At 38.3% G+C, this 20,627-nt stretch overlaps 1 protein-coding gene across 1 annotated transcript in view; it reads right to left on the bottom strand.

The window, feature by feature from the left end:
• MROH8 (maestro heat like repeat family member 8) overlaps positions 1 to 20,627 on the bottom strand; it is a 53,256-nt gene that overhangs the window by 21,176 nt on the left and 11,453 nt on the right. The window contains exons 6-10 of the mRNA XM_043980787.1: positions 16,550 to 16,629; positions 15,833 to 15,977; positions 15,132 to 15,227; positions 1,719 to 1,823; positions 157 to 292 (exon numbers count right to left, since the gene is read on the bottom strand). Of these exons, the coding sequence (XP_043836722.1) occupies positions 157 to 292; positions 1,719 to 1,823; positions 15,132 to 15,227; positions 15,833 to 15,977; positions 16,550 to 16,629 (562 nt within the window). The remainder of the gene's footprint in view (positions 1 to 156; positions 293 to 1,718; positions 1,824 to 15,131; positions 15,228 to 15,832; positions 15,978 to 16,549; positions 16,630 to 20,627) is intronic.

A 20,627-nucleotide genomic window follows, 5' to 3' on the forward strand; every position in this document is an offset into this window, starting at 1 on the left:
CCAGTGGCTGTTTGACTTATCTGTACTCTGTTCTAGTTGTTGAAAAAAACAAACAAGTTTTCTGCAATGGAAAGCATGAGGGTGAGGAGAAGTAGCTTGTTCCTGCCTAGAGAGAAGAGACCATTTAGATCCTGTTGGGTTTTGGCGTTTTCTTACACTTCAGTTTCAGGGTGATTTGCAGCAGGTAGTAGGTGCCCTCTGCAGCCTCTTGAGCCACCTCCTCCACTGGATCCCCACAGAGAAGGGCCATTAGAGCTACCAGGTTCCCTAGTTTTTGAAATTGCAGAGGAGGCTAATAAGGAGGGAAAAGAGAAATGAACGAGTTAGCACCACAGGCTCTCTTTAGACTTGTTCTCCTGGTATTGTACTATCAAGCTTCATATCAGAATTGACATGACTCCGTCCTAACAACAAGCAGGTCTTGTCTGCAGCCTTCTGACCTCTGCTTGACTATAATTAACAGCTGTGGGTCCAGAGCCACCTGCACCCAGAAGGCAGTATGACAACAAGGAACTCCTGACCTAACATAAGCATTTCATTCCTTTATTCATATCACTCTTGCTAAAGTGGGTATTGCTTGCTGATCTAGGTCTATATTACTAACTTGCTCCTTAGCTAAATTCTCTGGGTTTGACCTCCTGCTTTCCTAGAATGTCAGGATTTAGGTCCTAGGAATATCCATAGGATTTAGAGTTAGAAAGGACCTTAGAGATCATGGAATCCAATCTCCCCATTTTCCAGATGAGGAAACTGAGATCCAGAGTAGTTAGGTAGTTACATAGCGTCGCACAACTAGTAAGCAGCAGATCTGGGATCTGAATGCAGATCCTCAAACTCCCAAGCCAGTATGCTTTCCATTTTATCTATCTATCAGGTGTGCTTCAGGGGCAGTGATCTCTAGTGGCCATTCCCCATGTCACTGCTTTCCACCCCCCAGAAAGGCAATACCTTACAGAGGCTTACATCCAGGGCCTTTTTTGGAGTGGCCGTAGAAAAATGGAGAACTTAGTACTTTGGTGGCTAATAAAAAAGAATCTAAAGCTTCTTTCAAAGAAAACATTTAATCTACATTTTATTCTAGTCCCTTTGAGGCTAAAGTACTGAACTGTGCTTCTAGTCTGTTTCCAAAATACTCCCTTGATAAGAAATTCTGAAAATTTCATGGAATGGAGGGGATTAATCAGATGGGAGAATCCCAAGAAAGATTTGCCATGCTTAAACTACAGCCAAGATGAAAGGTAGAGAAGGGGGGCAGCTAGGTGGCGCAGTGGATAGAGCACCAGCCCTGGATTCAGGAGGACCTGAGTTCAAATCTGGCCTCAGACACTTTACACACTTACTAGCTGTGTGACCCTGGGCAAGTCACTTAACCCCAATTGCCTTACAAAAAAAAAAAAAAGAAAGGTAGAGAAGGCAGCTGTGTATATATATACATATATATATATATATACATATACATATATATATATACATACATATATATATTTGAGCTCCCTTCCCAAATATATATGAGCCCATATATATGTATGTGTGTATATATATATGTGTGTGTATGTACATATATATATTTTTTATATATACATGACAAAGATGCAGGATAGCTTGTTTATCTTTTCTGTGAAAAAAATAAAGAAGGTAGTATAATCCTATTTAGTGAATTTTCTCAAAGGTAGGTTGGTTTTTGGCCCACTTCACTTCCCAATTCAAGGGTTGCTTACTTGCAAGTTGAGATGTCTGGATAAGCATCTCAGCATTTGAGACATGCTGACTGTAGCTCTCTCTCGTTCATGGTCTTTTGTTGACTGTAACCATGGTTCCATGTGCTGAAGGAAAACAGGGAAAGCAAGTGTATTAAATTAAGTGGGATATATAAGGGATTCCCCAAATTACCTCAATTCACACAAGAATCAGGAGGCAGAAGCCCCCTTATACTCTTCTGTAATTCTCATATTATTATTATTTTTTGTTTTGTTTTTTGTGTTTTTTTAGTGAGGCAATTGGGGTTAAGTGACTTGCCCAGGGTCACACAGCTAGTAAGTGTTAAGTGTCTGAGGCTGGATTTGAACTCAGGTACTCCTGACTCCAGGGCCGGTGCTCTATCCACTGTGCCACCTAGCCACCCCTCATATTATTATTATTATTTTTTTTTTTTGCAGGGCAATGAGGGTTAAGTCTTGCCCAGGGTCACACAGCTAGTGTCAAGTGTTTTAGGCCGGATTTGAACTCAGGTTCTCCTGAATCTAGCGTGGGTGCTTTATCCACTGCACCACCTAGCTGCCCCCTCATATTATTTTTTGAAGAGAGAAGTTAAGCAACAGAGTTGGAACAGGAGGTATAAGAAAAACAACACAAACCAGGAGTCAGAAGACCTGAACTCTAAAGCTAACTATCTGAAGCTAACTAGCAGGATCACTCTGGGTAAATCACTAAATCTGTGAGTGCCTCAATTTTATTACTATAAAATGGGGACAATACTAATCTCCTCACCTACTTCAGAGGGTCATCGTGAGGAGTAGATAAGAGATACTTCTCTTTTTTTTTTTAAGTGGGGCAATTGGGGTTAAGTGACTTGCCCAGGGTCACACAGCTAGTAAGTGTTAAGTGTCTGAGGCCAGATTTGAACTCAGGTACTTCTGACTCCAGGGCCGGTGCTCTATCCACTGTGCCACCTTGCTGCCTGATACTTCTCTTTTAAAGAATTAAATGCTACATTAGCATAGGTTAGCATTACTGCTTTTTCTGGGGCATGCTAGAAATGCTAGAAAGTGGCAAACCCCAACAACAGCCGTGGTAGTTGAATAGCAAAAAGATACATAAAGGAAGCTATGATATCTGTAAAATTGGCAATAAAATTGCTGAAGGAAGACTTCAAGAAGACTGACATGAGAACGATTAACATAGGAAAGACAACAGAAAGTTTCAATGAAGCAGTAGAGTGAGTGGAATGGCACAGGAAGAAAGAGTTCAATGTCAAAAGAAAACAACAGAAGAATATTTTTGTAAAAGGCAAAACTGGAAGAGACCTTCAGATTTCTATAAGCTAAATAAGCACTAAAGGCCAGAGCTCAGCAAGACATTCTGAGAATGACTGGTATTCCAGAAAAAAATACAAAGAAATCTGAATGCTATGTTCTAGAAATACATGCAAGAAAATTGCCTAGAAGTACTGAAATCACAAGCATGCATATCAATATATTCTTTAGGATGCCAACATAAAAGAACGAGAAATTTAAATCACCCAGAAATGGGAGTCATGAAGTTCTAGAGCTTCCACATGAAAGAATATTACAAGTGTCCAAGATGAAGCAATTCAAGTGTAAGAAAATACTATGAAGGAGGCAGCTAGGTGGTGCAGTGGATAAAGCATCAGTCCTGGATTCAGGAGAACCTGAGTTCAAATCCAGCCTCAGACACTTGACACTTACTAGCTGTGTGACCCTGGGCAAGTCACTTAACCCTCATTTCCCCACCAAAAAAAAAGAAAAAAGAAAATACTATGAATTTCACAAGATGACTAGTGAGAACCAGTCAGTCTGACTTCCAAAATTATAGATTCTGCAAAACTAAGCATATGCCATCAAGAGAAAAGTTGAGTTTGACCCACCCCTACCTTGCCCTCTGATGTTTCTAGTACTTTCATGAGGTCTAATCACCCGAGGGAATGGCAAGATTCATAAGGCACATGGAAAAGGGCAATGAGCATTTTCTTCCAGCCTCAAAAATCCTCAGTGGACAATGCTAAGTGAAGGGGAAGAGTATGGAAAACACTATGTATGCCCTGAGGTAGAGAAAAGATTAATTTTATTTCTCTAAATACAGATAGGAGTAAGAACTAGGGGCCTTTGGGGCTGCTAGGTGGAGCAGTGGATAGAGCACCGGCCCTGGAGTCAGGAGGACCTGAGTTCAAATTCGGCCTCAAACACTTAACACTACTAGCTGTGTGACCCTGGGCAAGTCACTTACCCCCAATTGCCTCACCAGAAAAAAAAAAAGAAAAGAAAGAAAAGAAAAGAAGAACTAGGGGCCTTTGATTTAGAAGAGCAAGTTGCGTTTTGCTCACTTTAGCTAATCTTTTATGTGCCCATAAAGCAGTGCTACTATATGAAAAGAGCTTTAAATGTAGCCCTGAAGTATGTTGACCCAGATAATTTCATTCTAAAAGAAATATAACAGATCAAAACATTTATTCTTGGTTTTAGAAAACTAATGATACACATAAATCATCAGCATTTCTATACATGACCAACAAAGTCCAGCAGCAAGAGATAGAAAGAGAAATTCCATTTAAAGTAACGGTAGGTAATATAAAATACTTGGGAGTCTACTTGCCAAGACAAACCCAGGAACTCTATGAACACAACTACCAAACACTCTTCACACAAATCAAATCAGATCTAAATAATTGGAAGGATATCAATTGCTCATGGATAGGCAGAGCTAATATAGTAAAAATGACAATACTGCCTAAATTAATTTACTTATTCAGTGCCATACCAATCAGGCTACCTAAAAATTATTTTATACAGCTAGAAAAATAATAACAAAATTCATCTGGAAAAACAAAAAATCAAGAATATCCAGGGAAATAATGAAAAAAAATTCACAGGAAGGTGGGTTAGCGGTACCAAACCTGGAGCTTTACTATAAAGCGGCAGTCATCAAAACTATCTGGTACTGGCTAAAAAATAGAGTGGTAGATCAATGGAATAGGCTAGGCTCAGGAAATGCAGTAGTAAATGACACTAGTAATGTAGTGTTTGATAAACCCAAAGACTCCAGCTTCTGGGATAGGAACTCAGTATTTGACAAAAACTGCTGGGAAAACTGGAAGATAGTATGGCAGAAAATTAGGCTTAGACCAACATCTTACACCTTATACTAAAATAAGGTCAAAATGGATACATGATTTAGACATAAGAGGTGATACCATAGGTAAATTAGGAGAGAAAGGAATAGTGTACCTATCAGATCTTTGGAAAGGAGAACAGTTTTTGACCAAACATGAGATAGAGTATATTATAAAATGCAAAGTGGATGATTTTGATTATATTAAATTAAAAAATTTTTGTACAAACAGAAGCAATGCATCCAAAATTAGAAGGGAGGCAGAAAGCTGGGAAACAATTTTTTGAGGCCAGTGCTTCTGATAAAGGCCTCATCTCTAAAATATATAGGGAATTAAATAAAATTTATAAGAATCCAAGTCATTCCCCAATTGAGGAAATGGTCAAAGGATATGAACAGGCAGTTTTCTGATGAAGAAACCAAAGCTATCTATTCCCATATGAAAAATGCTCTAAATCTCTAATGATTAGAGAGATGTAAATTAAAACAACTCTGAGGTACCACCTGACACCTATCAGATTGGCTAAAATGACAAAAAAGGAGATAATAAATGTTGGAGAGGCTGTGGGAAAAATTGGAACACTAATGCATTGTTGGTGGAGCTGTGAGCTGATCCAACCATTCTGGAGAGCAATTTGGAATTATGCCCAAAGGGCGATAAAGCTGTGCATACCCTTTGACCCAGCAATCCCACTTTTAGGTCTTTTGCCCAAAGAAATCATGGAAGGGGGAAAGGACCCACATGTACAAAAATATTTATAGCTGCTCTTTACGTGGTAGCAAGGAATTGGAAGTTGAGGGGGTGCCCATCAATTGGGGAATGGCTGGACAAGTTGTGGTATATGAATACAATGGAATACTATTGTGCTGTAAGAAATGATGAGCAGGAAGAGTTCAGAGAAACCTGGAGGGTCTTACGTGAGCTGATGATGAGTGAGATGAGCAGAACCAGAAGAACATTGTACACAGTATCATCAACATTGAGTGTTGACCTACTGTGATGGACTATTATTCTTCTCACCAATGCAATGGTACAGAAGAGTTCCAGGGAACTCATGATAGAAGAGGATCTCCAAATCCAAGAAAAAAAAAGAAAGAAAGAACTGTGGAGTATAGATGCTGATTGAACCATATTATTTCTTTTGTTTTGGGTGCTGGTGTTTTTTTTTTCTATTTTGAGGTTTTGCATCACTGCTCTGATTCTTTCTCTTGTAACAGGATTAATGCAGAAATAGGATTAATGTTATTATGTGTATATATATGTGTGTGTGTATATATATCTATATGTATATGTATAGATATATATAGATATAACCTATATCAGATTACCTGCTGTCTAGGGGAGGGGGGGAGGGAGGGGAGGGAGGGAGGGAGAAAAATCTGAAAGTGTAAAGCATGTATAAACAAAAGTTGAGAACTATCTTTACATGTAACGGAAAAAATAAAATATCTCAAAAAAAAAAAAAAAAGAAAACTAATGATAGAATACACATCTCTCCTTTGATAAAGTAGTGTAAACTATATAGATATAGACTGCTATGAAGATGTTTGCAAAATTGGCTGATTTTGTTTAACAATTCTTCTTTGGCATAAGAGAGGATTCTATTGGGGGAAGTGGGATTCTGATATTGGGAAGTGATGGCAGTGTAAAAACCAAAAAGCACCCACAGAACATTTTTCAGTTCTTTTTTTTTTTTTTTTTTTTTTCAAGGCAATGGGGATTAAGTGACTTGCCCAGGGTCACACAGCTAGTAAATGTCAAGTGTCTGAGGCCGGATTAGAACTCAGGTCCTCCTGAATCCAGGGCCAGTGCTCTATCCATTGCGCCACCTAGCTGCCCCACCAAAGAACATTTTTCAAAGAACTCCAACACTTGATCCAGGCAGTGCAATAGTAGTTATAGAGAAGGGGGCGGAGAAGAGTAGCTGTTGCCAATCATTCCAAGATTTGCTAATCGTTTCAAGAGAGCAAGTGATGCTGAGCTGTTTATGGGAAAGAAAGACCTTTTGTGGCAACTCAATTCAACTTGACAAGCATTTATTAATTACTCACTTTGTACCAGGCCCCATCTTATAGACTGGGGATACAAAGACGAAAGTAAAAGTCGCTCTTGTCCAGAGACCTTTTGAAGACATTGGAGGTAATCTTCAGACAAGTACTAAAGAACAAGTTAGGACACTGAAGAAGTTGCCATGATCTGTCAGGGCTGGGTAGAGGCCACAAAGTTGTGAATCTGGGAGCTGAGAAAGATGAAGCTACCAAAGTCATGATATCATGACGCAAGCAGCAGTGAGCGAAGTGATCAGATTCCAGGGGAAGCAAGAAAACACTCAACACAGAATAAACCTTTCACTGAGATCCCCATCAATTCAACTGTACTAGAACTTCCCTTAATGTTTCACATACTGTTACTATAAAGCTTTAGCAGAGAATAAAAACAAGTCATTCCAAGGGAAGGGTAATAATAAACAGCCCTCACCAGGTGACTATTTCTTACTCCCTTTTTAAATAAAGGCAGTAAGAATTGTTTTATGGACTGGGAACCAGTTCCTTCTGTGCTCTATTGTTTTAAATATTCTATGTTGAAATGTGGATTGGAAACATTTTGCTTTCAGGGATTCTCCTCAGAGATGAGTCCAAACAAGCCAGACCCTGAGGGGCCCTGAGGAATATCTGGGTGAAAGCAGAATTCACAGATAGTATTAATCATTAATAAGATTTAAAGCTGAACTTGAATCTAAGTTCAATTTGGGTAGTAGACTATATATTACCCTAAAATTCATGAATTTTAACCTATCTTCCAAATAAGTTATTTGGCATGTGTTCCAATTCTTTGGATAATTCAGTGATTTCTGCTCCTGTTATTTTTTCCAATTAACCTGAAGTGGCAATATCTCTTTTCCACTGAAGTAGTTGGTTATGAATTCATTCTCTTGATTCATTTGGAATTTATATTATATTCCCCCATATTGATCATTTACTTCATTACTTCTTCCTGCATTTGTTTTAGCAACTTTTAATTCCAGGGTTCGTTTTTTGTTTTTTTGCAAGATTTCAAACTTAATCCAAATGAATTTTGTTTCATTGTCTCACCCTCTCTGGATTTCCCAAAGGCCCAGGTGATTCAGAGAGGGTAAGGTTTTCACCTTAGATTCTGGAACTTCCCTGAGTGAGGAGATGGTAGTGGTATATCTAGGAGTAAACGCCTACCACCTATTACAGAAGATACTCCAAAAAAGAGGATGGCTATAATTTACCCTATTTGAGACCTTTTGGTGGATCTAAGAAGATAACAAGGTGGCCTGAGCAGGAGAAGATGCCATCACAATCATCTATAGTCCAGAACTTGCTGAGAACTGAAAATAGCTATGCTGTGTCCATCTTAGTATTTGCCTAGTCTCTAAGTGATCTTTAAGAGGTTTTGCTTCTCTACTCTCCTCTATGTCCTCCCCCTCCTCCATATTCCATAAACTAAGGTACTCCAATACAGAAGAATGGGATGGGGGTGGGGGAGTAGGGAAAAGGGTAGTAGACCACTTCTTAGCCTAGGTAATAAGGACAATAAGCTGGAGGGGCTGGTCCCTTTGCAAGGAGTAGCAGAGTGTGTTTGCTATACTTTCATTTTTCATTTTACTCATATTAAACTGTTGTTTACATATATGCTATCAGCTTGAATTGGTTGGATGCAGGGAGGTAAAAAAAAATGAGAGAAAGGTAATTATTCCAAGGAGTGCAATCTGAGCCAAGATAATTGAAGTAATTACTATCTTGTTATTTTAAGTATTCAAGTATGTAAGTTAAGACACACATAGGGGAGAAAGTCACTTTCAGCAGTCAAAACAAAAGGGGAAACGAACTAGCCATCACTGAAAGGAACTGTTCAAGCAAAGTGTCACTTGGGAGCTGACTGAGAGATTATACTCGATCACTTCAAACCCCCTTGGCTGGATCTTAAACCACATGACAACTATCTCCCTGAATGCCAAAGGGAAAAAGAAATCCGAAGTTCTTTCTGAAAAAAAGGAGGGAGCTGACTACTCTATGGAGGACATACCTTCCAAATAATGATAAAGGTCACAAGAAAAAGAGAAGAGCAGTGGTGGGAGGTGACTATCTGCTCAGAGATACCAAGACAGCCATTTGACAACCTTTTAACAACAATAGAGATCTGCTTTCTTGCTGGGGAATGTATCCAAGACATAAAAAATAGCCTCCCAAATTTGATTCAACCAAATGACCACTACACACTTCTGGTGATTGATGTCAACACAAATGAGACACCAGAAGGACCTTAAAATGTAAGGCCAAAGAATATGAAGCTTTGGACAGGAAACTGAAGATGGATGGATATTTTTTTCAATGGTGTCCACTTGCAAGTGATGCAGAAGAGAAAAACTGATTTGGAATGTGAACTGGAGACAAAGGTGATATTTGAGAATCAAATGTATATACCTGGACTACAACTAATAGGAATGATAAGACTCTTAACCAAAAATGCAGTACATCTAACAGATGTTGGTAAGGATGTATTAGTTCTATATCTTGCAAATCTAATCAAAGTGACTAAACTAAAAAAAAGATGTGGAAGGATGAAAACTCCTTAGGTATATACACCAAACTAAATACCACAAAGAATAGTTATAACAAGTAGAAAAGAACAGAAGTAGAGATACCCAGAAATCCATAGGAAACAAAGTTCAAGACAGAGACCAGTGTAAAACCCATCGACTCAAATCTTCATACAAAAATGTGAAAAGTTTAGTCAACGAGCAGCAAGGTGGCACAGTGGATAAAGCACCAGCCCTGGATTCAGGAGGACCTGAGTTCAAATGGGGTCTCAGACACTTGACACTTAACTAGCTGTGTGAGCCTGGGCAAGTCACTTAACCCCCCATTGCCCCTCACAAAAAAAAAAAGTTTAGTCAACAAGTAAAAAGAACTAGAAGTCTTAATGCAAAAAGGCAAACTTAATTGGAGAGATATCAATGAGACTTGGCAGAATGAAACCTGTTATTGAAATATTATTCTGTATGGAAAGATCTTATTCAAAAGAAGTAGGTGAGGTAGAAGGGAAGTAGTGAGATGACATTGCATATTAAGAAGGCATATTCAGGGGCAGCTAGGTGGCGCAGTGGATAGAGCACTGACCCTGGAGTCAGGAGTATCTGAGTTCAAATCTGGCCTCAGACACTTAACACTTACTAGCTGTGTGACTCTGGGCAAGTCACTTAACCCCAATTGCCTCACTAAAAAAAAAATCCAGGTCCTGGACACAGGGAGCATTTGGATAAAGCTCAATGGAAAGGGGGCAGCTAGGTGGCACAGTGGATAAAGCACCGTCCTTGGATTCAGGAATACCTGAGTTCAATCCGGCCTCAGACACTCGACATTTACTAGCTGTGTGACCAAACAAAACAAAAAAAAGATCAATGGAGAGAGGAACAGAAGTAATTTTGTCAGTAGACTATGCTAGCATACTAAGGCCACATGTGTAGAAAGAAGAAAAGATGAGCAGTTCACAATAGAGGTACAATATAGTAGTGATAAGAAGCTTTAATCATGCAAGATATCTATTAGTATTCTCTAGCAAAGTAGTTTATAATTTCCTATTTTCTCTTAATGATAATTTCATCCTTCAAAAAATTGAGGAAAAACTAGGAAAAAAAAATTGAGGAAAAACTCTATCCTGGATCTGATTCTTGCTAATATGGATGAACTACCTGCTATCATATGAATGGCTAGAACATTGTAGAGAAGTGACAACTCCCTCCTAGAGTTTGTGATAGAGAAGGACAGGAAAACTAGACACAGTCTGATATGTACCTAGATTACCAAAAGCAAATTTCAATGATTCAGAAGAAGAGTAGGTAGGAATCCATGAATTAAAACTCTTCAAGGGGGGTGCGGGGCAGCTAGGTGGTACAGTGGATAAAGCACCGGCCCTGGAGTCAGGAGGACCTGAGTTCAGATCCGGCCTCAGACACTTGACACTTACTAGCTGTGTGACCCTGGGCAAGTCACTTAACCCCAATTGCCTCACTAAAAAAAAAAGAAAGAAAGAAAGATTATACTCATTTTTATTTGGAGGGTTAGAGGAGATATGGGCATAGGGTAGAGAGGGTAGTGATAATGAAACCAAAAAAGGAAGAAAAGTGTCATTGAATCAGAATTCTTCTTCTTATTATTATTATTCTTATTCTTATTATTATTGAGGCAATTGGGGTTAATTGACTTGCCCAGGGTCACACAGCTAGTAAGTGTCAAGTGTCTGAGGTCGGATTTGAACTCAGATACTCCTGACTCAAGGGTCGGTGCTCTATCCACTGCGCCACCTAGCTGCCCCTCAGAATTATTTTTAAAATACACAGATGAGAGTAGAAGAAAATTCTGAAGGGGACACAGACAAGAAGATCTGTGTTGGAACTAACATGTTAAATTTGAAATATACTCTAAAAAAAACAAACTATATGTAGTAGAGATTTACAATTTTATATGCAGTCCTTTTTTCCATTCTTCATTGTATAGGGAAATATCCATGTTTATTAATGCTTGCCACATTCATAATAATTTTTTTTAAATTTAAGTGCATCTAGTGTCCTTGCTGAGTTTAAGTCACTGAGTCCAGATGAACTACATCTTCAGGTACTGAAAGAACTGGTGGATGGAATAATGCTATGTTACTGTCAATGATATTTGAAAAATTGTGAGAACAGAAGAATCAGAGGAATAGAGTAGGGCAAATATCAAAATTTTCAAAAAAGGGAAGAGTACAGAATCTGCCAACTATCAGCCAGTGAACTTGATTTCTTGACTTTTTTCCAAGGAATTCTTTCAATTCTGTGAAAAATTCTAGAATGGATCATTAAAGAAATGTTGGCTTACAAAGAAGCCACGTGGCTTCATCAAGAACAAGTCAATCAACAAGCATTTATTATGTACCTACTATAGACTAGGCACTGTTAGGTGCTGCGGATACAAAGACAAAAAATGGAAACAACCCCCGTTCTATTTTTTTTTTTGTGGGGCTATGGGGGATTAAGTGACTTGCCCACGGTCACGCAGCCAGTAAGTGTCAAGTGTCTGAGGTCGGATTTGAACTCAGGTACTCCTGAATCCAGGGCTGGTGCTTTATCCACTGTGCCACCTAGCTGCCCCCAACAACCCCCATTCTCAAAGAACTTCTCTCCTATTGGAGAAAATAATGTATATATATATATATATATATATATATATATATATATATATATATATATATAAAACTCTACTAATTAAACAGAATAAAAGCAAATGCAGGGTAGTTAAATAGAATTTAGGGAAGGAGAGAGCATTAGAAGTTATGTCTGTGTGTTGAGGGGATCAGGAAAGTGGTGCTTGAGCTGTGTCTTAAAGGAAATTACATATTTCATGAGGTGATGAGGAAATGAATTCCAGGTACTAGTGCAAAAGTATGGAGATGGGAGATGAGAGACTAGCTTCATTTTCTTTTTTAAAGAGTTACTCAAGGGAATGAAGTAGATAAGGTTTACTCGGATTTCAGCAATGCATCTGATAAAGAATTTTATTCTTGTGGAAAAGATGTGGAGATGTAGACTACATGATAATACAATTAGATTCAGAATGAGCTGAATAAGTAAAATCAAAGAATAGTCATATATTGTTCAATGTCAGCTTGGCTGGAGGTCTATGGTAGAATACGCCAGGCATCTGTGCCTAGCCTTGTGCTTAAGATATTTATTAGTGACTTAGATAAAGTCATAGATGGCATATTTGTCAACTGCAAATGACACAAAGCTGGGAAGGATAGCTAACACGCTGGATGGCAATCAGAATTCAAAAAAGGTCTTAGGCTAAATAGAACATTGGGCTGAATCTAGTAAGATAAAATTAAACTAAGATAAATATAAAGTTTTACATTGGGGGTTCAAAATTAATCTTCACAATAATAGAGCGAAAAGGCATAGTTTAATAGCAGTTTGACTGGAAAAAAAGGGGAAGATGTAGGGGTTTCGGTAGACTGCAAGCTCAAGATAACTCAGCAGTGTGATGTGGCAGCCAAAAATCTAAAGTCATCTTGGACTCCATTATGAGAGGCACAGTTTCTAGTAATAAGAATGGGACAGTCCCTCTGGCCTCAGCCTTGGTTAGACTACATCCAGAGTATGTGGACACCAGAGTGTAAGAAGTACACGGTTAAGTTGCCCCAAAGAAGGGCAACCAGGATGGTGAAGAGCCTTGATTCCATGTCATTTCAGGAGCAGCTGAAGAAATTGAGAATTGTAAATAGGCCACAGTCTAGAGAAGAGAAACCTGAAGTTATTGGTAGGGGGAAATATGTTACATGTTTTCAAGTATTTGAAGAGTGGTCATGTGGAAGAGGGATTCAGCTTGCTTTATCTGGTCTCAGGGCAAAAGTAGAAGCAATGGGTAGAAGTTAATAAGAAGCAAATTCAGCATTGAGATAAGGAAAAAAACTGCCTACCAATTAGAGCTATCCAAAAGTAGAATGGGAAGGGGGTTCCCATTCATTAATGGTCTTCAAGCAGTAGCTAAATAAACACTTGTCAGATATCGTGGGGATTCCTTTTGGGGTGTGGGATAGGTCAGATGGCTACTGACATCCCTTTCAATTCTAAATTGTGATGCTGTGATTCTATGAAAGGGAGACAGCACCAAAATCAAAGTATTCCTCTCATGTTCTTCTGTTTGGTCTTATGGATTTTTAAAAAAGCAGGGTAGATTCAGGCTCAATTTGAATATTTATCTGTCTGAGGCCATCTATTGCCTGGCTTCTTAAACCGTAGGTCACAATCACATAACTGAATTTGGGGGTCGTGAAAAATTTGGCAACAGTATACCTATTTTATATACCTATATAACTGAGGTTGCATAAAAATTTCTCTTGCAAAAAGGGATAGCAAGTGGAAAAAGTTTAAGAAGCCCTGGTCTATTGGGTAATTTGCCTTGTTTCTTTTTCTCTCTGCATTATATCTGGACTTGAGCTCATAAGCTACTGTGATATATTTCCTATTATCATACTCTTCTTCATTCATTTTCTATCTGGATAGATTTTTATGGATGGATTTTTGAAAAACATTCACCTTCTTCTTGGTGTTTCTCTTGGTTGTTTCTCAAGGGGCAAGGGAGAAGCCCAGCTCCCACCACACATATCATGCCACCAGTCTGACTCCACAGCCCTGCTGTCACAAGGGAGAAGCAAAAACATGGGCCTTTCTCCCTCTATCTTTAATAAGACTAAAAATTCTCTTTGAGCAGGGGATTTTTTTCCTACATACATCTGGTTGCCAGGGTTATGAAAAGGGAACTCATTTGATGATGAAAAGTGCGTTTTGTCTTTGGTGGCTACTCTAACCTCCTTTTTCTGTGTCCCTACCTCCTAGTTAACCATCTTTCTTGTGCTGCACACTGGCTGTCCAGGGACATCCAATCAGATGTGATCTCCTTGAGGAGTTCCCTCATGCTCCCAAAACATCTTTCATTCATTCAAGCAATTGATCAATATTACTGTTTGTTAAATGTTGCAGGGGATACAAATTTGAATAAAATTTGGTTTCTGATCTCCAGAAGTTTATAGTGGAGAGAAGATACTGGCATAAATATCTATAATAAAGATTTTTTGATATAGATGGTACAGAGTGTTTATTTCTGTCTGGGGTCCTAAGGGTTATTTCTAGAAAAGGTGGCATTTGATATTGGTATTAAAGGGTGGGTTAGACTTTCAAGAAATATGGGAGTGGGGGAGGAGGGTTGAGATAGCAGATTCCAAGTGGCAGGAAGGGGAAGAGTAAGTCATCTAATTTGGTTACTGTATGTATGGTATAGTAGAGTATGTGTGTAGGAGAAGATAGGAATAAGGTAGTTTGGGTCATTTCTAGAGGCCCTGGATTACCAGTGTCCTGCTCTCAACTAGAAGACAATTAGATGCAGATAGTTTGTATGTGAAATAACCCACTGAGGAGTATTTCCATTTTAAAAGAGGGCACTGGAGACAAAAACCTTAAACTAATTAAACAAAATCCCTAAAAATGGAATTTCACACCTGCATTAAATAGGTATAAGAAATGTTTTGGAGAGAGCAAGCTTTTAGTACTCTAAATCACATTTCTGGAGCTATCTTTTCTCTTTACTCATAAAAGTAACTTTACTATTTTACTCCTGGTAAAATCCCAACCATCCTAGTGAGAAGTAATAAGATCCTTTATCCTTCATCTTTTCATCTTCCACTAAATAAGAACAATTTTCTACCACTCCCCCCAAATCCTTTTTACCTCCAAAATTCGATCAAGATTTTCTAAATGTGGGTCTTGTATCACCAAACACTGAAGCATTTCACAGAATGCCTGAAATGTCTGCCTGTAGAGAGACTGAAAAGCCACAAGGTAAGCATTACACCAGACCCAAGAGGTTTCTAGTTTTCAGAATATCCAGTATACAAGTGTTATTTCGGGGGCAGCTAGGTGGCACTGTGGATAGAGCACCGGCCCTGGATTCAGGAGAACCTGAGTTCAAATATGACCTCAGACACTTGACACTTACAAGCTGTATGACCCTGGGCAAGTCACTTAACCCTCATTGCCCCACAAGAAAACAAAACAAAACAAAACAAAGTGTTATATCATCATTAATTTATAATCATACCTTACTTTTTTGGGGGGAGTGGGGTGGAGCAATAAGCGTTAAGTGACTTGCCCAGGGTCACACAGCTAGTATGTGTCAAGTGTCTGAAGCTGGATTTGAACTCAGGTCCTCCTGAATCCAGGGTTGGTGCTTTATCTACTGCGCCACCTAGCTGCCCCCCATACCTCACTTTTAACCCCAAGATACATATTCTTTAGCTTAATCACTAACTTTATTTAATAAATTTGCCTCTACATGACATTTGGTTGTTTCTAAAAGATCAAATATAAAAGATGTCACCATTGAGATTCAGAAGAATTTTATAGGTTATTAAGGCAAAACAGATAATTACCTCTGTGTTGTATTGTCCACTTGGCATAACTGTTTGAAGTATATTTAAAGTCTTTATGGAGGGCAGAGCTATTATGCTTTTAATGAGAACATTGAACAAGTCAGATCTATCTTCAGACCCAAGCAGTAAATTGACATCCTGGTAACTAGGAAGAGAGAAATACCAATAAGATACAGCTGTAGGAAAAGTAGAAGAATGTAAAATTTAAATGTAATAAGTAGTTATCAGAGTGGAAAAATGGGATAATTTGTTCATTATTCTGATGGGAGAAATATAGTAGTGCGATGGTTTATCCTAGTCTAAATATCTGTTAAAAGGCTTAAAGGTTTTCAACTCTGCCTTTCTGAAAATAGATTGGAATGGTACCTGGCTTCATTTCATCCATTTTCTCAGTGCCTAACTGTTAGGCATGTTTGTTGGATATGACCAACACTGGTAGTAAACAAGTCAGCACACTGGCTGGGGATATAATAAAAGGATCTATATTCCCAAGTGGAGTTGGAGCTCCACAATATCTAAATGTCCTTAAAAATTCCAAATTCCTTTGAATTTGGATACTTAAATGAGACTGAAGATCTGTTATAAAATGAATGAATGTTTCTTATTCTTTCTTCCATAAGTAGCACTTGGGCATTAAAATTACCCATTCAAGTCAATTGCCTATGGCTTTGATCTCAAATGAAAACACACTATGAAGGAGATGTTTTGTTGAGTCACCTCAGGTCAGTGATAGCTATGAAGACTTCCTGGCGCACAGGACTGAAGAGAGAGTGAAGTGGTTCCTGTTGAATGAGCATCTGAAATGAGAGTGAAACAACCCAAGAGAATCACATCTTCAAACCTGTTAGATGACATACTAAGTGTCAAATCAGCAGCTAAAAGAGGGAGAGATAGAGAGTAGATATTTAAACAAAATCTTCAAATTTAGTGATACATTTTGTTTTGACACAAGAAACACTTAAGCCATACTTTGCTCTCTCCTTGTACCCAAGTACAAGTTATAAAAAAGTTAGTTTATAATTTTTTTTTTTTGGTGAGGCAATTGGGGTTAAGTGACTTGCCTAGGGTCACACAGCTAGTAAGTGTCAAGTGTCTGAGGTCGGATTTGAACTCAGGTCCTCCTGACTCCAGGGCCGGTGCTCTATCCACTGCACCACCTAGCTGCCTCAGTTTATACATTTTTAACAGAAAAGAAGGATATGTCCTTTAACTTTGATTGTTTTCTTTTTCTTTTTTTCTTTTTTGTGGGGCAATGAGGGTTAAGTGACTTGCCCAGGGTCACACAGCTAATAAGTGTCAAGTGTCTGAAGTCAGATTTTAACTCAGGTCCTCTTGAATCTAGGGCCAGTGCTTTATCCACTGCGCCACCTAGCTGCCCCCAACTTTGATTGTTTTTTAACAATGACTTTGCATTTGATCAGAGTTTGATTCTTTCCATGTTGACATTATTTTTACTGTAACTACTGTGTAAATTGTTCTGAGCTCTTGAATTCTTAATATTTACAATTCTTTACAATGCAGTAGTAATATTTCACTATATTCATGTACTATAATTTACTAAGCCATTTCCCAATTCTGGGTCACATAATACTGTTTCTTGCTTTCTCTATCACAAATAATTGCATGCTTTAGTATTACAATTTTTTTCTACATGTGGGCCTTTTCTTACTGTCAAAAATGGTATGTAGTCATAATAAAGGAATCTCTAGGTCAGAAGATATTCAGTAACTTATCTTGCTTGCATAATTCCAAATTGTTTTCGAAAATTCACAGCTCCACCAACAGTTAATTAGTGTGCCTGTTTTACTATGATCTCTCCATCTCAATGTGTTTTCTCAACTTTTCTAATCTTTTATATATATATATATATATATATATATATATATATATATATTTGGGGGGTGGTGAGGCAATTGGGGTTAAGTGATTTGCCCAGGGTCACACAGCTAGTTAAGTTTCAAGTGTCTGAGGCCAGATTTGAACTCAGGTCCTCCTGACTCCAGGGCCAGTGCTCTATCCACTGCGCTACCTAGCTGCCCCTAATTTTTACTATATTGACAGAAATAAAGTGATAATTCATGTTTATTATAATTTGCAATTCTCTTTTGACTATCATAATTTTGAACATTTTCAGGTGGTTATTGATAGTTTGTGGTATATGACTGTACTGTAAGATGATATATCCATTTTTACCTTTTCTTGGTATAAGATATTGGTCTATACCCAATTTCTGCCAAAATAGTTTCTAGCTTTCCCAACTTTTTTTTAAGCAAATAATGACTTCTTATTCCCCCAAACTTAAGTCTTTAATCTGTCAAACACAAGGTTACCATAGTCATTTGCTGCTATGGTGCTATAAGAAATGATGAGCAGGAAGCTTTTAGAAAAACCTACAAAGACTTACATGAACTGATGCAAAGTGAACAGATCCAGGAAAACATTGTATACAGTAACGGCAATATTGTATGATGACCAACTGTGACTTAGCTATTTTCAGCAATACAATGATCCAAAACACTCCCAAAGGACTCACAATGAAAAATGCTAACCTCCTTCAGAGAAAGAACTGAAGGAATCTGAATGTTGATTGAAGCATACTATTTTCCACTTTATTTTGTTCATGGTTTTTGTTGTTGCAGTTGTTTTTGGTTTGAGTTTTCTTCCACAAATTGATTAATATGGAAATATGTTTTACATGATTGCACACGTATAACCTATACGTATAATTAGATTGCTTGCCATCTCAAGGGGGTGGGGGGATAAGAGAGGGAAGGAGAGAATTTTGTAAATCAAAATTTTTTTTTTAAAGAATGTAAAAAATTGTTTTCACATGTAACTGGGGGGGAAATTAATTTTTTAAAAAAAGAACTCCCACTCTAAACCATAACCTTGAAATCATTTTTCTCCTTTCTCCTTTACTTCTCATGCCCAATTAATCACTGAGTCTTTTTTTAAAATTCTGAACTTAAGAAATAAAACAAGCATTTCCATAACAAAGAACAGGGGGAAAAGGATGACACATGAAACTGAAAATCTATTATGTACAACTTATTTTTCCTTTTAAACTGTGGAAATTTATTTTGATTTGGGGAACCTACCTTTGGGCTGAGATTAGAAAGCCTTAGGCCCTCAAGGTTTTTCCTGTGTGAGGGGCTGGTGCCCCTCCCCCTCTACTTCAGCTGAGCAAAAAAAGCCCCATGGGCTATACAAGATGCCAGGTCAGACAGCTGTGGGGAAAAGCTGCAGCTCCCTCCACCCTGAGAGGATCTATCCGAGAGATCCTGGGCTCGTCCAGGCTGGCCTCTGGCATAGCCCGTGCAGAGGCCCCTGGGTGCACAGCAGGGGGCACGGGCCCCTGGAGCCCTGGGTGTGGCACGCAGGGGATGCTCCAGCGTCCCCCCAGCTGCTGCCCTGGCTGGCAGATTAGCTTGGTGTGGGGGGGGGGGGCGCAGGGAGCCCCCAGATTTGAGTGGAGAGAAGGAAGTTAAAATAGACCTGGGAGTTAGACAGCAACAAGGGGCAGACAAGATTAAGGAGGACTCCAGAGACTAGAGACCCTGAGAGGAACAGACAGAAAGGGACACCAGAGGCGAACAGGGAGTGGAGAGCACAGAAGCGGTCAGCACAGGGTACAGGTTGGAGAAAGTGAAGATTAAGAGGAATGCTAGAAGAAGGTCCACTGGTACGCAGGAGGAGGCTAAAAAAGTTCCAGGAGCAGCAGGTGGAAAGAGACGCGCCAGAATGTAGTCAGGTTGTACATTTTATTTCCTGTACTTTTATGTTTAAATTGTATTTCATAAATAAACTCTGCTTTGATTATTTAGATAAGAGGCTTCTTAATCTTTTGCTTATCAATTTGGGAGCAGTGTGGAAAAATTTTTAAACGACCCATATTGAGTTAATAGCAGTCAGATAACCAAACAGTCAACAGTCCCAGATTAAGTACCCCAGTCAGATTAGGCCCCCCAAATTAGGTAAGCAATTTAAAATATTTCTACAAAATACATAATAAAGTTATCATGTAACTTTTTTCCTTCTTTCCCTCTCCACCCTAGAGATGGCTACCATTAGACACAAAGATAGACATATAGATTAGATTAGATAGATTGATAGATAAATAGATGGATAATGTGTATATGTAAAGCCATACTATACATATTTCCATTTATCAGTTCTTTCTCTGGATGCAGACAGCATCTTCCTTCATAGGTCCTTTGTAGTTAATTTGGCTTTTTAATAATAGTAAAATGACTTGGTTGCTTGAAGTTATTTTTAAAACAATATTGCTGTTACTATATACAAGATTCTTTTGGTTCTGCTCATTTTGCCCTAAATTATTTCATACACATCTTTCCATGTTTTTCTAAAATCATCAAGCTCATCATTTCTTGTAGCACAATAGTATTACATCTTGATTATATAACACAACTTGTTCAGCAATTTCCAGTTATTTGCCATCACAAATACAGCTGTTGTATTTTAGAATATATAGGTTCTTATTCTTTTTCCCTAATCATCTTGTGAAACTGACATAATAGTAGCATTGCTGGATCAAAGGGTATAGGCAATTTTAGAACTCTTTGGGCATAGCCCCAAATTGTTCTCCAAAATACTTGGATTAGTTCACAGTTCTACCAACAGTAAATAATTTTAAAGTTTCAATTTTTCCATATCCCCACCAACATTTATCACTCTCCCCTTCAATAATTTTAGCCAACCTTATAGGTGTAAAATGATATCTTGAAGTTGTTTTAATTTGCATTTTTCTAATCAACAATGATTTAGAGCATTTTTT

Source organism: Dromiciops gliroides, chromosome 2 (genome assembly GCF_019393635.1).
Source record: "Dromiciops gliroides isolate mDroGli1 chromosome 2, mDroGli1.pri, whole genome shotgun sequence".
Classification (NCBI taxonomy): Eukaryota; Metazoa; Chordata; class Mammalia; order Microbiotheria; family Microbiotheriidae; genus Dromiciops; species Dromiciops gliroides.